At 42.3% G+C, this 21,498-nt stretch overlaps 3 protein-coding genes across 4 annotated transcripts in view; 2 read left to right on the top strand and 1 right to left on the bottom strand.

Moving 5' to 3' along the window:
* Positions 1 to 8,023, top strand: part of LOC112249173 (PH domain leucine-rich repeat-containing protein phosphatase 2-like) — a 52,019-nt gene extending 43,996 nt beyond the window's left edge. Inside the window, exons 18-19 of the mRNA XM_024418883.2 lie at positions 262 to 493; positions 660 to 8,023. Of these exons, the coding sequence (XP_024274651.2) occupies positions 262 to 493; positions 660 to 1,949 (1,522 nt within the window). The 3' untranslated portion in view covers positions 1,950 to 8,023. The remainder of the gene's footprint in view (positions 1 to 261; positions 494 to 659) is intronic.
* Positions 8,024 to 8,497: 474 nt separating this feature from the next.
* Positions 8,498 to 8,989, bottom strand: LOC112249574 (MARVEL domain-containing protein 3-like). Its single transcript, XM_024419372.1, is given in 1 exon segment — positions 8,498 to 8,989. A coding segment is annotated over 1 exon segment (492 nt).
* Positions 8,990 to 14,177: 5,188 nt separating this feature from the next.
* LOC112249172 (ubiquitin carboxyl-terminal hydrolase 10) overlaps positions 14,178 to 21,498 on the top strand; it is a 35,600-nt gene continuing 28,279 nt past the window's right edge. For both annotated transcript variants that reach the window (XM_024418881.2, XM_042321052.1), the window contains exon 1: positions 14,178 to 14,484. In XM_024418881.2, the coding sequence (XP_024274649.2) occupies positions 14,458 to 14,484 (27 nt within the window). In that variant the 5' untranslated portion in view covers positions 14,178 to 14,457. The remainder of the gene's footprint in view (positions 14,485 to 21,498) is intronic.

Below are 21,498 nucleotides of genomic sequence, written 5' to 3'. Positions count from 1 at the left end.
TCTTTCTTAACATGTCCTCCTCTGTCCCAATGAAAGTTGTGCCCGTGCTATAAATTACTGTTGGCTCTTAGGGAAGACAAGCCTACAATTGTACTATCCCGTGTTCATTTACATTTGATTAGCTAGTAATTAACATATGCAAATAACAACGTAATGAATATTCATAATGGTCTACTTTTAATGTTTATTTAACAAAGAAGCTAGCTAATTGCAGGGCATGTGCTGATAGTTGCATTCTGTGATGTATGTTGTATGATGCAGGAAACTGGGCATGGCTGGTCAGAAGCTGGGTGCATCTGCCCTGCTCTGCTACATCCACCACGAGCCGTCGGAGCTGGGCAGCTACTTCAGCCTGACGGTGGCCAACGTGGGCAGCTGCCAGGCGGTGCTGTGTCGAGATGGCCAGCCCCTGCCCCTCTCCAAGGTCTTCAGCCTGGAGCAGAGCACTGAAGAGATGGACAGGGTCAAACTCAGCAAAGCGATCATCACTGAGGTACTGTGGGGAGTCAGGCGTGTGTGAATGCACATCTTTGTGAGGGCCTTTGTGTTCATTAAGATCTACTTGTTAGTTAACGTTTGATGTGATGCCTTGTGCTCAGAGGTATTCATTTGTATTCAAAGTGCAGAGCTGAGTCCCCTCCTGTGTTATTGTGTTGCAGGATAACAAGGTGAGTGGAGTGACATGCTGCTCTCGCCTGTTGGGATGCTCTTATCTGTCTCCCTGGGTGCTGCCCAAGCCATGGGTGTGCACCGAGCCCCTGTGTTCCCAAGATGACTTCCTGATCCTGGGGAACCGGGCGCTGTTTGAGAAGGTGTCCTACCAGGAGGCCGTGTGCACCGTGCAGGCCGTGAGGGACCCCCGCGCAGCTGCCAAGAAGCTCTGCACGCTGGCCCAGAGCTACGGCTGCCGGGACAATGTGGGGGCGGTGGTGGTGTCCCTGAACATCGGGGAGGACAGCTGTACCTGTGAGCCCCCTCACGCCAGTACTGGTACTGAACCCCGGGGACCCCCTCCAACACCCCTCCCCGTCACTGCTCCCCCTGGGGACCCGGCCACACCCTCCTCCAGCAGTGGCATTGCCTCAGAGTTCAACAGCGAGACTTCGGCCTCTGAGGTGGGGAGTGAGGCGGGCTCCACGGCCTCTGACGAGCACCCCTCTGGCCCCACGGTCCGACCTGAGAGGCGCTGTAGCCTCCACCCTGCAGCCACGCTCTGTGCCCCTGCGGGACCTGGCTCAGCTGGGGTAGGGGGGCCCCACCAAGTCCTGTTCCAGCGCCAGCCCTCCTGTACCCCCTTCTCCAGTAACCAGTCTGACAACGGGCTGGACAGTGATGACGAGGCTCCACTAGAGGGGGTCATCTCCAACGGGAGCAAGCTGGAGGTGGAGGTGGACATCCACTGCTGTGCTTTCCAGATCCGTTCTGGGCCAGCCGCGAGCCCAAAGGACCACAACCTGGACAAGACACGCTCAGACTACCCCAACGGAAAGATGCGTCGTCAGAACAGTGTGGTGGTGTCAGCCACTAACGGCTGCCTGCTGGCCGTGTGTGGCAGGGAGATCTCAGACCTGAAGAAGTCCCCCTCCACCTCCAGCCTCTTTGGGAAGAAGCTCTCCAACGGCTCCGTGGTGGCCCCGGAAGATAGCCACAACCTCATCGAGGTAGCCGTGGAGGCCCCTAAGAAGAAGTCGGGTTACTTCACTGCCCCTGCCCAGCAGGACCCCGAGGACCAGCTGGTAGTGCCTCCCAGTCTAGAGCAGGATGTTAGGGAACAGCTGAGGGGCCAGAGCCCTATGGTCCCTGGACCTCCACCTCCTTTCACACCACCCTCCATCAGAGACCCTGTGTGGGACCACCCCCACCCCCCTGCTCCCATGCTGCCCCAGCGGGACCTCGCCCCCAACCCTATCCCTGCCCTACAGCAGGAAGTCTATGATACTGCCCTCTAGAGGGGGCCAGATCACAGTGCAACCCTGTGGTAGTCCTGTGACAGTGCCATACCAGGGGGGCAGAGGAGGTCTCTCTGGCACAGGTGGGATATTCCAGTTCAAGTTTCCATTCAGCTCTGTCATGAAGACATGTGGGGCCTTGACTGTTCACACATGAATGCGTTACGTCACGTTAGACGTAGAGAGGTGCTTAGCTAACTGTCTGATGAACCTGGTGGAACTGTCTGAGTATCAGAGCTGAACAGGCACTGAAATCACCACCCATGAAGAGGTTGTGAAAAGAAGGCGGCCACCGGAGGCCAAAATACCCCAGCCTGAACTAGAATACCTCATGCGTTTTAGACTGCAGAACTTGTTTGCAACATTTCCCTTTACTTGGAAGGAAGGTCAAGTAATGAAACAGTAGAAGAATCCCTTTGAGTGTTATCATTCCATTGCTGGGGGCTGCAGGGGCTCCTAGATCCCAGGGACAAGTCCTGCGACCAAAAGGTGAAAAAGTGCCTACTGTAGATGACTCAGCCCCAGATGTCCCTGCCTCCCTGCCTGTGTGTGTGTGTGTGTGTGTGTATGGAGGGGAGGGGGGTTGGGGTGGGGACATCAGTATTAACCCTGGAGGAGGACATCACTGTGTGACAGCGTCCTCCAGGGGCCACCAATGGTACAGCCACTTCTCTCTATATATATATATTTATATATCTCTCTCTATCTCGCTCTCTTGCGCTTGCTCTCGCTATCTGACTGCACAATGGCAGCCGACATGGCTGTCAGGACTGGAAACTGGGCTGACTGGCCTTACTCTGGTACGAGGATTCAGACTGTATGCTAGAGGCAAGTAGGAACATAACAGCAGATGATAAAAAAACTAACAGAATTTTCATTTACTAAAAAAACTAAGATGTGACCCTTTCTATCTACACCATAATCCTCTATATGGGAAATACAGTTAGTATCTATATACACATTTAGTCTGAGCAGTGTAGTGCAGAACCACATAGTGGTGTAATCACAAGGCCAGCTTGGCCTAGTCCCAGCATCAGGATGCGTATCCATTTGGAAACCATTGAAGCCTTGCTGGGAGGAATAATACAGAAAATAATGTTCAAAAATAGCATCAAGCTCTCATAAAAAGGCTAACTCAAAATAACATGACAGTGCATTGCTCACCTGTACAGAACCAATATGGGATACTGCTTCAAAACCCTTATTGTAACACTGTATCGGTGACAGTGCATGGTCCACAAATTTGAACAGAAAAGGTTATATTAATTATGTTTTATGGGCAACATGAGTGGTAAACGACAAAGGCAAAACAATCGTTTACAGTGTTCATATCTCAGACGCTACAATGCACACTAGATACTGTACAGTAATCATTACATATGATGGGTGAAAAAACATGTTCTTCGCATATAGAGTGCCATCATTAAGGTGTCCAGATACTGTGAGGTGTGTAGCCCCTTTTTTCTTTAGTTTTTCTAGTTTCATGTTTGTTGTACCCAGGAAATTGTGCAAAATCTCTGCAGCGACCAACATATCGAAAGTGTTTTTTAAGGTTTGGGAATCATTCTGTTCCCTTCATTCCATTAGCTTCACAGTCAACTGAACAAAATATCCATGAGTAGTGTACTAAAATGAGGATGTAACATGGTATATTATTTTACATGTATATTTAAAGTATGTATGTTGTGAAATGTATGTGTACTATTTGATACGAAGATAGTTTGCATAATTCCTTTGGAGCCTATAGATATATCTGGTTGATGCTCTTCAATTTAAGTCAGTGACCAGAGAGAGAGAGTAAAAAGAATGATTTTCTCATTGAAATAATTAGATATTTCATTCTCATAGATCTAGTGACAGATTCAATAAGGGTTTGTGGGACATCTGGTGGTGATAACTATGATTTGCCTCAGATGTTAGTTATAGATCAGTGAATATCACCAGTGTACTGTACTACCACTACCACCTACTGTATAACAGATTCAGAACAAGCACAGTGTGTTTTGGTTGGCAGGACAGAAAAGCTCATTGTTGTGTTGGTGACAATAAGTGCTGGTTTGAGTAAGAGGGGGTGGTGTGAAGCTCACATGAGTGGCAACACCAAATCAATTCAACAGGTGTATGCTAGAGGCAAGTAGATGGGGTATTGTGAAGGAACAACGGTTCAAGGGGCATGTAGGACACCTGACCTAATGCTGAGGAGGACGTTATCTTACTCTTCTTTCAAATTGTGGAGACAAGCCTTTGTCTGCTCCATATGTTCCATAGCTGTCAGAGGACCTTTGGTTAATACCATCCAACCAATGAGAAACATTATCTGATAAACCCATTTTATGTGGAATTTTAGCAAAAATCTACAATATACAATACTCTAATCTACAAATCAACTCACCGGAGCTAATGATTGCATCCATCTCAAATTTGTGTCCTGGGATAATGCAGATGTGGGTTCAAGTATTGACTATTTTGACACACAAAATCAAAACACAGGTATTCTTATGTATTGGGTCAATGAGACATTAACTTAGACATTACATATCCACCTCACTGGATAATGAAGTGATGACATCACAATGAGCAAAGCACTTTTGTGTCATGAGAAGAGTGAAAAAAAGTATTGCGTGTAAGCCATTCATTTTGCATCAGAATTTGAGTTCAGACTTTATTTGTGGCATTTGCTAATGGTTTTAGTGTTGCTGAGCTATGGAGTGGTCCACAGTATGGCCCTGGCTTTTATCTGTCACAGACATGGTGAAATATGTCAGTCAGAGACATTGCTTTTTTTTTTTAACCTTTATTTTACTAGGCAAGTCAGTTAAGAACAAATTCTTATTTTCAATGACGGCCTAGGAACAGTGGGTTAACTCCCTGTTCAGGGGCAGAACGACAGATTTGTATCTTGTCAGCTCGGGGATTTGAACTTGCAACCTTCCGGTTACTAGTCCAACGCTCTAACCACTAGGCTACCCTGCCGCCCAGCTTTGAATAAAGGCATCTGCATAATATGGGTCAGTAGACTGTGAATATGACATTTCTATAAAGTTGCACTTGTGCTCCGGTGATGTTAGAGGATAAGATACTGCTAATTGACTCGTCATTGATTTTACAAAGCTGCAGACCAAAATCTATCCCCCTTCCCCCTTGTGCCAAACTGCCTAACCCATTCTAGAGAGGACAACAGTCTGACTTAGTAAGAGGGGGCTTGTGGTCTGACTAAAGAATGACCAGGATGTGTTCCTAGATGCCACTGTGAAAAGGCTAGTGGCATGGTTCTAGTGTTGTACTTACCATAGCTGCTTAGCTAGCTACAACCCTCTCTATGCTTGTTCATAGCCTTATTGCAGTGCTGCCAGTCCTAATGATGATGGGGACTGTCTTTCTGTTGGTTTTATTTCCTTTAGTGGAGCTGGTTTTGCCCTTTGACCTTACGTGGCAAGGTCAGGAGCATAGAACACCTAAAAATCCAATATTTTGCATTCTTTTCTCCGAATTGTAGAGGGAGCAAGGCAAAATTTCAGTCCAGTAGAACAAGGCTTGGGACCAGAGGGGTGGATTCTAAAGGTTTAGTAGAATTGGCAGTATTTTAGATGCTCAAAAACCTCACAGCGGCTTCGAAATGGCTATTTACATTCTTAACGTTATCAACTGGAATGATTGGTGAATTTGCCTTTCTAAAGCCTGCGTGCTTATAATATGAGATGTATTACGTAAGTCTAATTCACTTATTTTGTCCCAACTTCAAACAAAATCTGTTCTTCAAAGGATCAAACACTGTGTAAAGCACTTCGTACATAGGGAGATGAATATATTCAAAGATTGATATTTGAGTATTATGTGAGATATTTATCAAAAATGCACATTAACTCATAGGGCTTGAGTTGTCATTGTTGTGGCTTCTGTCAGCCAAATGTATCATGTCTTCTCTAAGAGAAAGTATCCAATAGAAGTGCTAATAATTGTGAAGTGTGAGAGAATTACAAAACTGCTTTTTCTGGTGGATGCAAGTTTGTCTTTTAGCACAAAGATAGGCATTGTTCTTCCTTGTTCAAGTCTTAAGGCTTTTTTTGTATTGAGTCATTCTGCTTCCACGAGAGGAACAGCAGCTGGTGTTGAGGGGTAAAAGGTTGGCTCATTCTAGGGATGATAAGTGGCAGAAAGCAGGCCATTTGAATATTGCTTTGTTTGCTAATGGAAGCCACCTGCTGTGCCTCAGGTGGCAAAACAGGTACATGTCAGCACCACAGGTGTGGGTTTGCCCTCCACCCTGAAAACAAAAATAGCATTTCAGGACAGACTAAAGAAACAGATTTGAGCTTGCACACATTTGACATTTTCATATGGGATTTAAGTTGAGAACATAAGAACAGTATGAAGAGGTGATTGTCTTTGATGTGGTTGGTGGAACAAGAGAATTCAAAGTTCTCATAATCCTTTTAATGAACAGGAAGTTGGACTTCAAATACACTACACAATGTAGATGATTATGAACATGAATTCGATCACATCAAATATGCAAAGTGTCACCTGTACATATTACTAACAGGTTACACACCTGACCTAAAAATAGGAGGATCCTTTTTTCTTAACTATGAAAATGAGTAGTAAACTGAACATTCTTGTCTGTGTGTATGCATGTGTGTGTGAATCACGAAGTGCAGTGTTCTGCCATCGTGTGCGTTTTGACCTTTTGTCAACTCTCTTTCTGCGCAGTGATCCATGTAGAAAAGTTGATCAAGAGGCTCCATAATTGGGCCCTAGTTTGCCAAGTGAGGGCCAGCAAAACACTACTAAGCTCTGTGCGTCCCAAATGCACCCATGCTACGTGCTCTAGCAGCCAAAAATGCATTCCGTATGTCAGAACATGCATCTGCAGATCCTTAGCCAAGTATTATTTGCCATTTTATTTAGTCAACTCTCCCTTGTTTTTGTAAAGAACCAAAAAATGGACTCCTGCTAACAAGAGCTAGAAACAATATTGATTGAGAAGGTCATTAACCTAGATCGAGAAATAAATGTGCCTGTACATATGCAAACCGTACGTATTGCTACAGGAAGATGGGGCACAGAGTAACAGATCAAGGTGACATCACAAGGATGGCAAAGTATTCCCTTTAATTATTTAGTAGAGGAGATCAACTACTGTTCATGATCTGAGTGCACCATAATCCTCTGTAAATACAGCGGAGTGTGTGTGTGACGGTATGCATATTTAAGTAGGTTATGGTGTCAATGCTTTTCTGATTCAGTTAATCCAATCTCTGTAAACACATTATAGGTTTTATTTCTCTTCACAGAGGGAGAACATGCTGCCTGCCTGTTTGTCATTGTGGTCTGAGTGAGAAAGTATGCACACGTGCATGCATGTGTTGCCATTATATTTAACAGAATGAATCTCCATTCTGTTGAATGATTATGGTGAACTCTGGAAAGAATCTGATATTGAGGACGTTCCAATTGTTTAACATGTGACCAAAGTAAACATTGTTTGAGCTCACCTTTCTTTCTGTACTTTCTTTTCTAGAGATGCTTGAATATTTTCTCTCAATGCCAAGAAGCTGAGGTTTATTTTTGTACATTGTTTCATGCAAATGTATAGGTCCTTCTCCACTACAGAATCTAGAATAAAGGGATTCTATAGTATACTGTCACAGATTATTGTATTTTTATTTAAGATAATAATTCATGTATTTAATGTCTGAAGCATGCCATATATAAATGCATATAAAATATATACAGTCCTATGTGTTTACTTTGTACATAATGTTAACATTATGTTTGTAAGCCAAGGCATTGTTTTGAATATCTGGAGCATATCTAATATTTTTGTTTATATTTTAGCATGCAGAAAACTGCTACATAGTTTCAGGATACCTTGTGTTTTATAATTTAGGAAAAGAACTAACCATGAGCACATTTGCTGTTTGTCTGCCAAAATTGTACTCCTTAAAATTGAGTGGGCGATGGTTTATTATTTCATTTGAGATGCTGCTATGACTAGTTTTGAGCAGAAAAGCTGTATTTTTAATTAACTTTCAGCCAAGTAGCAATAAAAATTTATACTGTGAAAAACCTGGGCCTTGGTGCATTTCTATCGTTTCCCTACCTTCTGTTCCCCTCCGTTGTCTTTCTGATGATAGCGTTGGCCAGACACTGTCCTCAGAAACACCATGGATTTGCTTCTGAGCTGCACTATGGAAACCGATTCAAAACCAAATGGAAGAAAAATGAGATCTTTATTGGATCAATTCAGGTAGATCCCGTTCGCTTCCGTTTAAGCTTTTTGCAACAGAATCGGTGGAATGAATACACACCTGATCTCTTTGCTTTACTCCACACCAATAAAGATTTGTTTTCAGTCCCACAGACAATAACTATTCTTCAAGGTAAGATGGAGATATTCTAGGCAAGAGGGTTCATGAGGAAGAGAAATATCTGTTTAAGATTTTTATTAGTAAAGAATGTTTTTGACACTGTAGATGTCTCACATCTGTAACATTTAGTAAAACAAGTGTGCGTGTTTTTAAAGTTGATAAAACTTAGCAAACCTGTTATAAGTTACCATCTTCCATTGCTCTCTGTCTCTTCATCTCACACACTGCCCTGAAAGCACAGATGGCCAAGACCATTCCGAAGATGAAATCATTGACTCCAAGCACCCCGAAGAGGCCTCCAGTGCTGTCTGCTCCATTGAGTGCACACGCAAAGCCCTGATGCCCTTTGCTCTTGTAGAGCACTTCCTTCTCCGTACAGATGGGCTTGTCATAGGTCTCCTGCAGCTTGATGAAGTAGAAGACCAGGGCAGGGATGTAGCCCAGGCCGATCAGGAGGTTCACCAGGGCCTCACCCAGCAGCATAGGGGTCTAGCGGTAAGGGACTCTCAGGACCCCTAAACCTAGAGTGATGCAGGCATAAACCATCAGAGCCCCTCCACAGGCCATGCTGAAGATGTATGGAGGTAGCTTGAGCTGGTGGAACAGTTTGTCCAGCTCCTTGACGGAGGGAGTTAGAACATACAGTATGCCATAGTGTGAATTAAACATACATCATGGATGAACAACCAATTTGGAGAAAGAAACCAAATACAAAAACTAAACTAAACGTTAAGTAATACAGATATAACTCAAAACTCCAATCCCCTCATAAATACCCTGTACCCTCCGAGAGGGTGGTCATGTGGTTGGTTAGGTCATTCGTAACCTACCCAACTACATTCCTACTACAGGGGTGCAATCATTAGTCCCAAAACGTTTTGCAACGACAATCGTTTACGCCCTAAATTCTTGGTTATCTGCACGAACCCTGGCTAACAAGTTGAATCAGCAATACTAAATTGGGTTTAATTATTTATTTACTAAATACCTAACTCATTACACATACACATAATTAATCATAATTTGATTACAAATTACGTCATAAAGGAAAACGTCCCTAGCGGGCAGAACAGATATGACAGCTTGTTACACAAAAGAAAAGGGGCTGGGTTTGGGTGAAAGAGCGGGAAGACTGAGGAACAAAGGGCGAAGCTGTGCTAGCGTAAACACAATATCTTATGCATTCTAAATTATCACCCATTTGGAAAAGGAAACTGCAATAAATATTTACTCTGAGCTGCGCTTCGGTAGGTTGGTGGTAGATGGAAGGCCGTGTTGCCAAACCGAGTCCTTTGAAGAATGTCTCTGGTGGTCAATTGAATACGTTGTAGTAACGTCATTATGTGGTGGACAGGATACTCTGTCTGTTCCTTCCTAACCTGCATTTGCAGTTGCTAACTCAACGGCTAGGAGGTATCACTTCTGTAGTGAATAAGAGTTCAAAGTTCATACCTTTCGCAACCAAAGCTCACGCTGATGTTTGCTTCGTTCTGTAGTTATCTGAACCATTCTGACATCAGACTGTCGTCCTCACATCCTCGGAACAGGAGGTTATATTGTTGTCAAGGATTTATATAGGAAGGCAGAGGGGGTGTGTTTAAAAGGCTTTATAGCCCATGTCCCTTCACAGGGGTGGGCCACTGATTGAGCAGAGCCCTACCTTTATGAAAACCCAAATCTCACATTTTAGAAGCTAAAATCACATTTCATCCCATCACGAATAATTTCATATTCAAACATTTAAATTCAACAACAATTCCATGTCAATCCGGTAACTCTGATGTGTAGACTTTCCACTGTAGAGTTTGTCATCTTATCATTGATGAGAATGTCTGTCTCAGATGACAACCGAACTGACATCATATTCATTAAGTACCACCGCATATGTTGAATTGTTCGGATTACCAGAATATAGTTCCTTTCCCCCCACCTTCTGATGTTCCCAGAATCTCTATGTTAACCAAGGGTTTTGCAAATGTAACATCAGTAGGGTAGAGAGAGGAAAAAGGGGGGGGTATTTATCACTGTCATAAACCTACCCCCAGACCAACTTCATGACACCAGTGAAACCGGAGCCTTCTCAAGCTGTACAGTATATGCGGGCAATTAGACTGTAACAGAATGATGCAGACAGAGATTTTTCACTTTAAAATGTATGCCTAACAAAAACCAATGATTGGAAAGTCAAATAAATGCTGCAGGGTTTCTCAAGCTCAAAAGTTTCCCATGTGTATCAATAATGATCCACCACCCAAAGGACATCCAGCCAACTTGACACAACTGTGGGAAGCATTGGAGTCCACATGGGCCAGCCTTCCTGTGGAATGCTTTAGACACCTTCTAGAATCCATGCCCTGATGAATAGAGGGGGTGCAACTCAATATTAGGAAGGTGTCCCTATTGTTTTGTACACTGTGTAAATTTCCACACTGAGGTTGGAATAATACTGTGAAATTGTGAAAATTATGATAAAATGTCCTTTAAATGTGCTCAACTATGGGGCAAAACTGACAAGGTTGGCTTAGATTGCTGACAACATGTAAACTATATTTCTTCTCCAAATGTTTATTGAAAACAAATACGTTTTCACAATGAGTGGGGGGAGGTTGTCTCACACATTATTACAACTTGTCTCACACATTATTACATTTGTTGGTTAGCTAGCTAGCAAATTTGACCAAATTAGCATAGACATAAAATCAGTCAAAACACCTTAAAAAAGACATGGTATCAATAACAAGATACAATGAGCTGAAACAAGCCACCGACGATTCCCCACAATGCAGCTTCTTGTCATTGTTGCCAGCTGTCTGACCATTCAGAGTCATAACATGCGGCTACACCGATGCGTGTGTATAATTTCCGTAATGTTGTCAGCAAACCTGTTTACAGTATTACAGCTAGCTGTCAGTTTTCCCCTCTTTGCTAATCTATTTTCATTTGAATTGAAAACAATCACAGTAACATACTAAATTGTTACCCAGAAATTTGATGTTGAGATAAAAATGGCTGCGTTGGACAAAAATACATTTATTTGAAGAACAGTGCAGATGCAAAATTTGGTAACAGAATGACAGCACAAACTGTAAAAGTGTTTTTGTATTTAAAAAAATGTAAAGGTGGAAATTAAGTAGTCCTTGTGCATAGTTGTACAGTAAGGTTTTGTGATTTTACAATGATTGGTTTTTGTTTTGCATATATTCTAAAGTGAAAAATCTGAGTTTCTGCATCATTCTGTTACTGTGGAATTGCCCATGCCCAAGATGGTAACAGTGGAAGCAACTCTGTGACAGTCAGATGGTCTCTTACGCTCTCTGTTGTCCTTGACTACCGCCTCTGTGGTCAGGTGGTGGGTCCTTGTGAGAGCAGGGTGTCATATCCCGCTGTCGGTCAGAGTAGTCCTTCTCTCTGTCCCTCCTGTCATCTCCAGAGCCCTTCTCATCCCTGTATCTCTCATCCATTTTGTCTCTCTTCTGCCGCTCTCTCTCTTTGCCTTTCCCGGTCTCTCTCTTCATGTGAGGAGCTTCCTCTGTCATGAGTGCAGTCCCTCTCCCTGCTGTTGTGCATCTCGTCATACTCATCCCTCTCCAGGTATCTGCTCCTCTGGCATTGTCTGGTCTCTTGGCCACTTCTCTGAAAAATTATTAGAATGAACATTGCCATGATCAATTGAGTATTTGTGTAAAGGTGTCATACAGATATCTCAGGGAGATCAGATGACAATCCCAATCTATTTTGTTTGTGCATGTAGCCCTACTAATCATTGGTGGCAATGCTTGTTGGCACTAGTGACAGTTACCATGTGGCATTCCTCCGATTCAGAAATGACTACTGAGTAAAGATGGGGGCAATCTAACAGCAGCAGTAAGGGGTATCTCTTCTTAAGGAGCCCTGGGGCAGGGATGAAACCCAAATTATACAATATAGTCTGACTGTGACCCACGTCCTGGGCGGTTCTTACCTTACCAGGCAAAAACTGCCCAGGAGCAACCCGCCAAAAACCCACCTTTCTTTCAATTGGCTCCTGGATGCATATCTTCTTATTGTCTCGTGGCTATTTCGTCATTCTACGGGGCGCAGCACCGCCCGGCGACACTGTGATACAGCTGCCCAGTGGGAAGCATTTCCCATGACTCACTGCGACCCATAGAATGAGGAAGCAGCCTGGAGCCAATAGGAAGAGATGCATCCAGGAGCCAAATGAAAGCGGGGCAGGTTTTGGGGGTGTTTTCCCTGGATGTTTCCAACCTGGTCAGGTAAGAACCGCCCAGGATGCGGATCACTGTCAGACCCAACTCTAATGATACTGTGATGATTCTGCACATAACTGAATACACATTGAAAAACTGATAATGGTTTAAAACGTCAAACAAAAATGCTGACACTGACTCGCAACCTGGTCTCCGAGCATTTCGTATTATTCTGTACGTAAATCTGAGGTACTCCATTTAGTATGACGTTTGGTATGGTTACATAAAAACAGATGGTTACTTATGGCAAAACCGAAAGTATGACGTGAGCGTCTAGCAACCCAAAGGTCATAACATATCATACGAAATGGACATCCACAATTTAATACCATACAAAACATAACATACTAACTGGTGTGTCTCGGATTTACGTACAGAAAAATACTAAATGCTCTGAGACCAGGTTGTGACTCGAGGGCAGTAAGGCACCAGGCAATAACGTGTGTTAGTATATTTGCTGAAGATAAAAAAAATACATGCATTTTCATGTTACCTGTGACGAATGATAAGGCTCACATGTATGCTGTTGGTTGAAGTGAACCAAACATTGAGATAATGAATTGATGAATGAAGAATCATAGAATAAAGAAATTAACAATACTTCTTAATTCTGGTTCTTATCTTGATTCATTTGTGCGAATGATTGTATTCTTTATGTCTTCTACTTTTCCTGTATCTTGGCACTTCTTTTTATTTCCAAGCTCCTCCCTCTCACCTGTACGCCCTATAGAACTCCACCCCTCCTACCAAAACAGCATTTTGAGAGCATGGGACAAAGGGGAGTGTAGTGTTGGTGGAGGAAGTGGCCATGTTGCTGGGGATCAGACATGTCCTGTGCAAGTGAGACAGGTTGACTGTTCCGGGAGCGCAGCAAGTGTCTTATGCTGATGCTGTGATGAAAGTAGAGGATAGGATGTGGGCAGATGGTGAGGGAGCCTGAGAGTATTTTTCAATGTATTTATTTTTTATTTAATAACTAGGCAAGTCAGTTAAGAACAAATTATTATTTACAATGACGGCCTACCCCAGCCAACGCTGGGCCAATTGTGCGTCACAACTGGGACTCCCAATCACGGCCGGATGTGTTGTAGCCTGGATTTGAACCAGGTACTGCTGCAATGACGCAGTATCTTAGACCACCTGCGCCACCTGGGATCTATCCCTGTGAGTAGTAGGGATTCGAACAGTTTATGCTTTAGTAAGGTTGGCTTCTCTGCGTTTATTGTTATGGTCATAACATAGCCGCACAGATGGAAAGTAAATCACAGAAGATTGAATTTGTAGTAGCTGCAGCAGAGAAGTTTTTGTATGTTAGATTTTATTGCAGAATAACTACAGGTGGTTTTAAGAGAAAATGTTCCAGGTTCCCAGGCCAATGGCTCCGTTGGTGCCAAAGTAGTGGGAAGGGGTGTTTCCTTTTTCCTTTGTAATTTCCTTTCCCCCCCACATTTCCCCCTTTTTTTAAACACATGTGCATGGATGGAATGTTGAAATAGCAGTAAATCTTAGTTCTAACAACACAATCGGTCTGTCCTAAATAATACATAGCTGACAGCTCTTTTAGCTCCTACTCAAGCTGTCAAACGTTCACTACTATACCCTCCTACCCGGACGTAAACGCACGCGTTCCCAGAGCACACTAGCCATCCGCGGCGCGCGCAGGCCAGAAGCAAGGAGGCGAGACAGAAATGGCGGCGACGGCGGGGGAAGCAGCGTGATATGATGGAGCAATAAAACAACCTAAAAATACAAATGTCAGTCCATTGTCGAGAAAATGAAAAAGATGTCGAATTAGGCCGTATTTTGTAATAATCATTACAAAAAAAACTAACACCTTCCCCGGAGAACGTCCATCTTCTGATTGGAAAAGAGAATCTCACAGGGAGCATGGCTTCTCAGAGTAACGTTAACCAGGTAACGTTAGAACTCTTCACGCCGCTGATACGTCTAGGATTTTTAAATGTTTCACATTGTGACATAAGATTAATGTAAAAGTAGTCTTAAATAATGTTACATTTGTAGATGTTTCTTGGCCGAATATAGTGGTAACTCGTGTCATTGAAAAGTGTGATGAAATTGCTTGCTAATGCTGCCCTAAATAGCCTATTTCTCCATTGAAACACCAGCATGGTACAGGCCCGAGGAGCCTCCATACAAATTGGCCAACAGTACTCGAAGTAGGGTTAGTTGAAAATAAAAAAATTGGCAAAAATCGTGTGTGCACGTTGTGTTGAGAAAATGACACATTCAAGAGACTCCCAACAAGTGTAATTTTCCTTTGACAATTTGTAGTTGTTAAATTGCTGCGTGTATATGCATGGCCCACCTGCTCTGGCTGATGCGACAGGCCTGTTTGCTAGCTAGCTTAGCATTTAGATATGAGTGAATTGTAAAAGTGCCGACGAGTTATAAGCAAGGTATTAATCAAATTGTATATGGTCAAACGTAAACTTTGTAATTGATTTGTCTGGCCAGCTAGCTACCTAGCTTAATATAGCTAGCTGGATAACTAGCCAGAGTTCGTGCGGACGCAGGTGGTGTGGCTAATGACTTAGCTACTAGCTACAGTGGGCCTGATCAGAGGCGGTTTAGGTATATTTCCGAATCTGAACCATTCATGATTCTGCAAACGGTTCGGAACTTGTGCATTGTGCACTCCGTTTTTGATATCCCCTTTAGAGCACGTAGCTAGTTGTGCTTCTTTCAAGGGAAGCTGACTCATGTGGACAGACTTCCATGATCTGTTTAGATGTAATGACTTGTCACGGCCTTATAAAGTCTAACTAAGCTAGCTATCTATCCTACATTGAAAGGTAGCTAGCTATATCTTCTGTCCAGGTATAATAACATTAGTCAACTAGCTAGATATGGCTGTATACATCCATGTAGCTAGCTTGCCTGCTGGGGACCAGCCAGACTGGTGAATTTCAAAATCCACCAACCTATGGAACAGCTGTTTTTAATTCAGGAAATGGTCATCTAATTACAAGCTGGAATGTCCAATAAAATTACATTTGAACCTACTCTACCAGTTGTCTGCGTGGGCAAGAATGAGACTATAATATATCCACAATAAATTATTATTAAACCAACTTTTCAAAGTGCAGGTAGTGTTAGATTTCTCACATGAAGCATGAACACAATGCATATACATGCACGCCACGCATGTATACTTGCCAAGCTCGTGCTCTTGTTTACATGGTTTTGCGCATGTTTCAGGGGATAGAAATCTGAACACATCACCAGCACTTCATTTTTTAAACTAATTGACTGATGTCTGTTCAATTATTTTAATTCAAATTTTAGTTTTTTTTTAGCTCAATGCTCAGTTTCTGTAGAGAAATCAGTTCAAGTCTGAACTGTGTGACATAGTAGGGAGTTGTAGTTTTCAATAGGCTAATATTCTACATACTTTGGCTCTGAAAACGTGCTGATTGACTACAATGACAATCTATTGCATGCCAGCCTACTTTTCCGGTCTGTTTGGAGCACTGAGCTATAATAAAAACAATGTGGAGCAGACACGGAAAGTGTTTTTTTCAACGGGTATCTACCTGAAAATACATGATCTATGAGATTGATGACTTGGATTGAGTATTTTATTGAATACATTTTTATTTATGTTACCTTTTATTTAACTAGGCAAGTCAGTTAAGAACATATTCTTATTTTCAATGACGGCCTAGGAACAGTGGGTTTAACTGCCTGTTCAGGGGCAGAACGACAGATTTGTACCATGTCAGCTCAGGGGTTTGAACTTGCAACCTTCCCGTTTGATAAGTAGTAATGGACAGTCACTTCCATTAATTGGTTATATTATTCTGTCACAGCATTCGACCTGCAAAATTCAAAGTGCATTTAATGTCCCAAAGAATTATCGAAGATCGTGAGTTTTTTAATAATCAAAACTGACCTCCGCACTAATCGCGCAGCACTACTAGCTAGCTATGTTATAAATATAAGAGCAAACTAACAGTTTTGCTTCGAGCTAATATTCTATCATAACTATTATAACCTTCTGTTGGTAATGTCTGCTTGCTAACTAGTGTTGGCTAGCAGCTTGTTAGTTTGCAACAGGGGTTCTCAAAGTGGGGTCCTCTAAGATATTAGTTTTCAAGTTGCAACAACAAACATCTCTGCCACATGACAAAATATGTTGATTGCTGGAAATGAGCTTAAACTGACAAATTCTCTTCAATGCCAAGAGACGGTCCTTTAAAAATCTTCTTTCCTAGGGCCCAAGACTTGTTTCATCTGACCATGCAATACCGAAGTCTTAAACTATTTTTATACTATTTTTACTATTAGCTATTTTTATCAAATTTGAGTTGTGTTCTGTTTGAGGGAGTACTGCATTAATTTACTATCACAAAATGGTGCCCCGGCTGCAAAAAGTTTTAGAACCCCTGGTTTACAATACAAGGAATGGCAGACGTTTCAAATTTGAGGGTATAATATACAGTGCCTTCAGAAAGTATTTATACCCCTTGACTTGTTCTGCATTTTGTTGTGTTACAGCCTGAAAATAAAATGTATTGAGATTTCACTGGCCTACACACAATACCCCATAATGTCAAAGTGGAACTATGTTTTTACATTCATTAAATGAAAAGCTGAAATGTCTTGAGTCAAGTATGGTGAAGTTATTATTACACTTTGGCTGTTGCATCAATACACCCAGTCACTGTAAAGATACAGCTGTCCTAACTAGAGGTAGACCGATTAATCGGAAGGGCCAATTAATTAGGGCCGATTTCAAGTTTTCATAACAATCGGAAATCGGTATTTTTGGATGCCGATTTTGGGCTTTTATTTTTTGCACCTTTATTTAACTAGGCGAGTCCGTTATTAAGAACACATTCTTATTTTCAATGAAGGCCTAGGAACGGTGGGTTAATTGCAGAACGACAGACTTTTACCATGTCAGCTCGGGGATTCAATCTTGCAAACTTACAGTTAACTAGTCCAATGCTCTAGCCACCTGCCTCACGAGATGCCTGCCTGTTACGCGAATGCAGTAAGAAGCCACGGTAAGTTGCTAGCTAGCATTAAACTTATCTTATGAAAAACAATCAATCAATCATAATCACTAGTTAACTACACATGGTTGATGATATTGCTAGTTTATCTAGCGTGTCCTGCGTTGCATATAATCTATGCGGTGCGCATTTGCGAAAAAGGACTGTCGTTGCTCCAACGCGTACCTAACCATAAACATCAATGTCTTTCTTAAAATCAATGCACAAGTATATATTTTTAAACCTGCATATTTAGTTAATATTGCCTGCTAACATTAATTTATTTTAACTAGGGAATAGGTTTCACTTCTCTTGCAACAGAGTCAGGGTATATGCAGCAGTTTGGGCTGCCTGGCTCGTTGCGAACTGTGTGAAGACTATTTCTTCCTAACAAAGACAGCCAACTTCACCAAACGGGGGATGATTTAACAAAAGCGCATTTGCGAAAAAAGCACAATTGTTGCACGACTGTACCTAACCATAAACCACAATGCCTTAAAATCAATACACAGACGTATACAGTGCCTTGCGAAAGTATTCGGCCCCCTTGAACTTTGCGACCTTTTGCCACATTTCAGGCTTCAAACATAAAGATATAAAACTGTATTTTTTTGTGAAGAATCAACAACAAGTGGGACACAATCATGAAGTGGAATGACATTTATTGGATATTTCAAACTTTTTTAACAAATCAAAAACTGAAAAATTGGGCGTGCAAAATTATTCAGCCCCCTTAAGTTGATACTTTAAGTTAATACTTTCCATGCATTGACTTAGGGTGTTGAATACTTATCTAATCACTATGTTTTATAAATGTTCACATTTTTCTTCCACTTCGACAGAGTATTTTGTGTCGATCATTTACATCAATTTTAATCCCGTTTTTGAAACAACAAAATGAGGATAAAGTCAAGGGGTGTGAATACTAGCCAACTAGTTAGGCCAACAAGAAATTAACTATTAGAAATCTGTCAATGTCCATGTTTTTTAAAAGTTTTTTAAATTTTACCCCGTTTTCTCCCCGATTTCGTGGTATCCAATTGTTTAGTAGCTACTATCTTGTCTCATCGCTACAACTCCCGTACGGGCTCGGGAGAGACGAAGGTTGAAAGTCATGCGTCAATGTCCATGTTTGTCCAACTACTAAGTGTTTTTAATCCTATTCAACTATTTTCAACAATTATGGTTTATAGCTATGGCCAAGCTTCATAACTAGCTTACTACCTAACTAGCATGCTTGCCCATCAACAGACAATTACATCAATACAGAGTCGGCCTAAGCTAGATATCAAATTCCCATTGTGCCATAGTGTCCACCCAACCAGGGCTGGTGAACGTAAGATAGCTGGCTGGCTAGGGGTTGAAGATTAGGTGCATGTGTGAAACTGTGTATATCTCACTGAAGGCCTAAATAGTAAACCATTGATCTAAGGGAGGTTTTTGTTCTGAGTCATTCTGAGAGGGTTGTTTTTGCACCTGAGGTCATGTGTCCACTGCCCTACCGTTTTATATTCTTAATATAAGGCTCTAGTATCAGGGATTGAGCGAAGTGGCATTGAATGCACATAAGGGAGACATTCATTTTATGATTCACTATAAAATGTCTCGGGCCATAGAAGATAATTGATTGAATGACAATGCCCATTGCAGAGAATTGAATGTACCTGCGATGTATGGGTTGTGCACAAGGAGCAGCAGAAGCCACATCTTTGCTTTATGACTCAGGGTTGCTAGATTGAACCAAAGGGCAGAGGAATGGTAGCTGTTGGACACCGTTCCACACCACAGCAGTGGGTTGTCTGAGAGTTGCGTACCAAAGTATCATCACAACATTTTCTAAGTTAGTAAATGAGTGCTAGGAATCTTCAGCTGAGTAAATGCTTCCACGTATTGTGGATGTCAAGCATAAAATGGTTCATGGGCCTGTATAGTTTCTACCTAAGTGTATTGTACTGTGTATTTGCCCATATTTGAGTTTTTCACAGTTTCGTCAGTTGGTGAACAGCATGGATATGGGAATGGTGGATTGTCTCAGTGTCACATGACAAATGTGTGGGTTAGGAGTGGGTAATTACAGGTTTGTAACTGAAAAAGATGGCAACCTCTTATCACAGTGAAGATCTGATGTGTTAAAGTAAAAATACATTTTTAAAAAAACAATGGAAAGGATTATGGTTCATTTCCAAGTACAATCTGATATGTTTGTGGTGGCCTTCATTTTTTTGAATGGTGGGCTCCTGATTCAACATTATGGAAATGGATCATGAGGCTCAGAGTTGCCTGGCTAGTTAGGTATTTTCCTGAACAGCAGGGTGGAGCAGTGTTTAGAGAGCAGAGCTGCCTCCCATTTGTCTTACCCTTGAAAGGTCCTGCAACACCATGGCCTCAGAGAATCCAATCAGCTGCTGGTAGTGTTTGAATGACATCGCCCTGTATTAAAGTGTCTCTTACATGAATACATTATATTGTTCTTCTCTGTCATGTCTCTGCTCAGTGTTTAGTTAATGTTTTCTCCTCACTTCTTGCTCATCATACTTTTCTTCATAAGAATGTAATACGCAAGCCCCGGCATGCATCATCGGTTTATTCAAAACGTGTTTGACCTTATTTGTAGTGTTGCATATTCATGCTATGCCAAGTTTACTAATAGTGACTCTTTGCATTCCAATTTGTGAGGAATTGCAGAGCCGGGCTGGCTGAGTCCCAGTCCAATAAGGAACACTGGGTAGTAGTGATGAGGGCGTCCCAGTCCTTGTAGGTATAGGGGGTTGTGGATTGTTATTCTATGCCTCAGGTGGGAGTTGGTAATGTCTGGTAACTTGAAATTCCAGTGGAACATCTTGTTTTTTACTTTACCAGGCAAGTCAGTTGCGAACAAATTCTTATTTTCAATGACGGCCTAGGAACAGTGGGTTAACTGCCTGTTCAGGGGCAGGACGACAAATGTGTACCATGTCAGCTCGGGGATTCGAACGGTTACTAGTCCAACACTCTAACCACTAGGCTACCCTGCCACCCCAATTTGACTGGCTCTTGTTTGACATATGTTCTAATACACCCCCACTCCTCAAAGCCATCCACTGCCTCATTGAATGCTATCTGCAATATATGATTACCATTCTACTCTATTGACGTAAAGTGTATATAAACATTAGAAATGAGCATGTGTTCAGTTTACCTGGTTTAGCTCCTTTTATCAGCGACAATGTCATCATGCTTTATATTTCATATGGATCCCACCTTAGAATGTAAGCCCCGCTCCCTGATCTGTAACCACATTCATTAAAAGTGTGTGTGCATGCCGTCTCACTGGAGCATGTTGAAGTTATACAGATGGCCATTTTGTGGTAATCCTCAATCCAAATGAACAGCGAGGGAAGCTTAGTGTGGTACGTGTGGCACGCCTGTAGAAAGAGGCAAAGGGAGTTCTTTCTGTTGTGATTGTATTAGCTGTCCTGAGGCCGTTGGATTATAGCTGGCTGTTTGTCGCTTGTAGTGCCATTTCAGCAATGTTGGGCCCTCATTTGCAAAGAGTTACATATGCTTGAACTGCACTTTCTTTTCTCTGTGCCGCCCCTTTCATGTCCCACAGTTAAATGCGCTGGGAGGATTCTGTATGGTTAGCAAGCTTGTTTCAACCTTTTTCATTACTGCTCCATATCATTGGACACCTTCCCCTCACCATGCACCACCAACACTTGTTTTGTTTAGAAATAATTTTTTATTTGTTGCCTAATGAAAGACTTCAAAAATGTATTTTCAGGCTGTAATGTTATGCAGATATGTTTTTGGCCCCTGCTATTCTGTAATGAGCCAAACCAAGAAATGTCGCCAGGCGATTGAAGGACCAATTCACCCCACTATGCAGGGCTGTCGGTGTGCAGCAAGAGACCTTCAGTTACGCAGTGCG

The sequence above is a fragment of the Oncorhynchus tshawytscha genome, linkage group LG04 (genome assembly GCF_018296145.1).
Source record: "Oncorhynchus tshawytscha isolate Ot180627B linkage group LG04, Otsh_v2.0, whole genome shotgun sequence".
NCBI lineage: Eukaryota > Metazoa > Chordata > Actinopteri > Salmoniformes > Salmonidae > Oncorhynchus > Oncorhynchus tshawytscha.
This window is presented reverse-complemented; position numbering and strand designations above follow the sequence as displayed.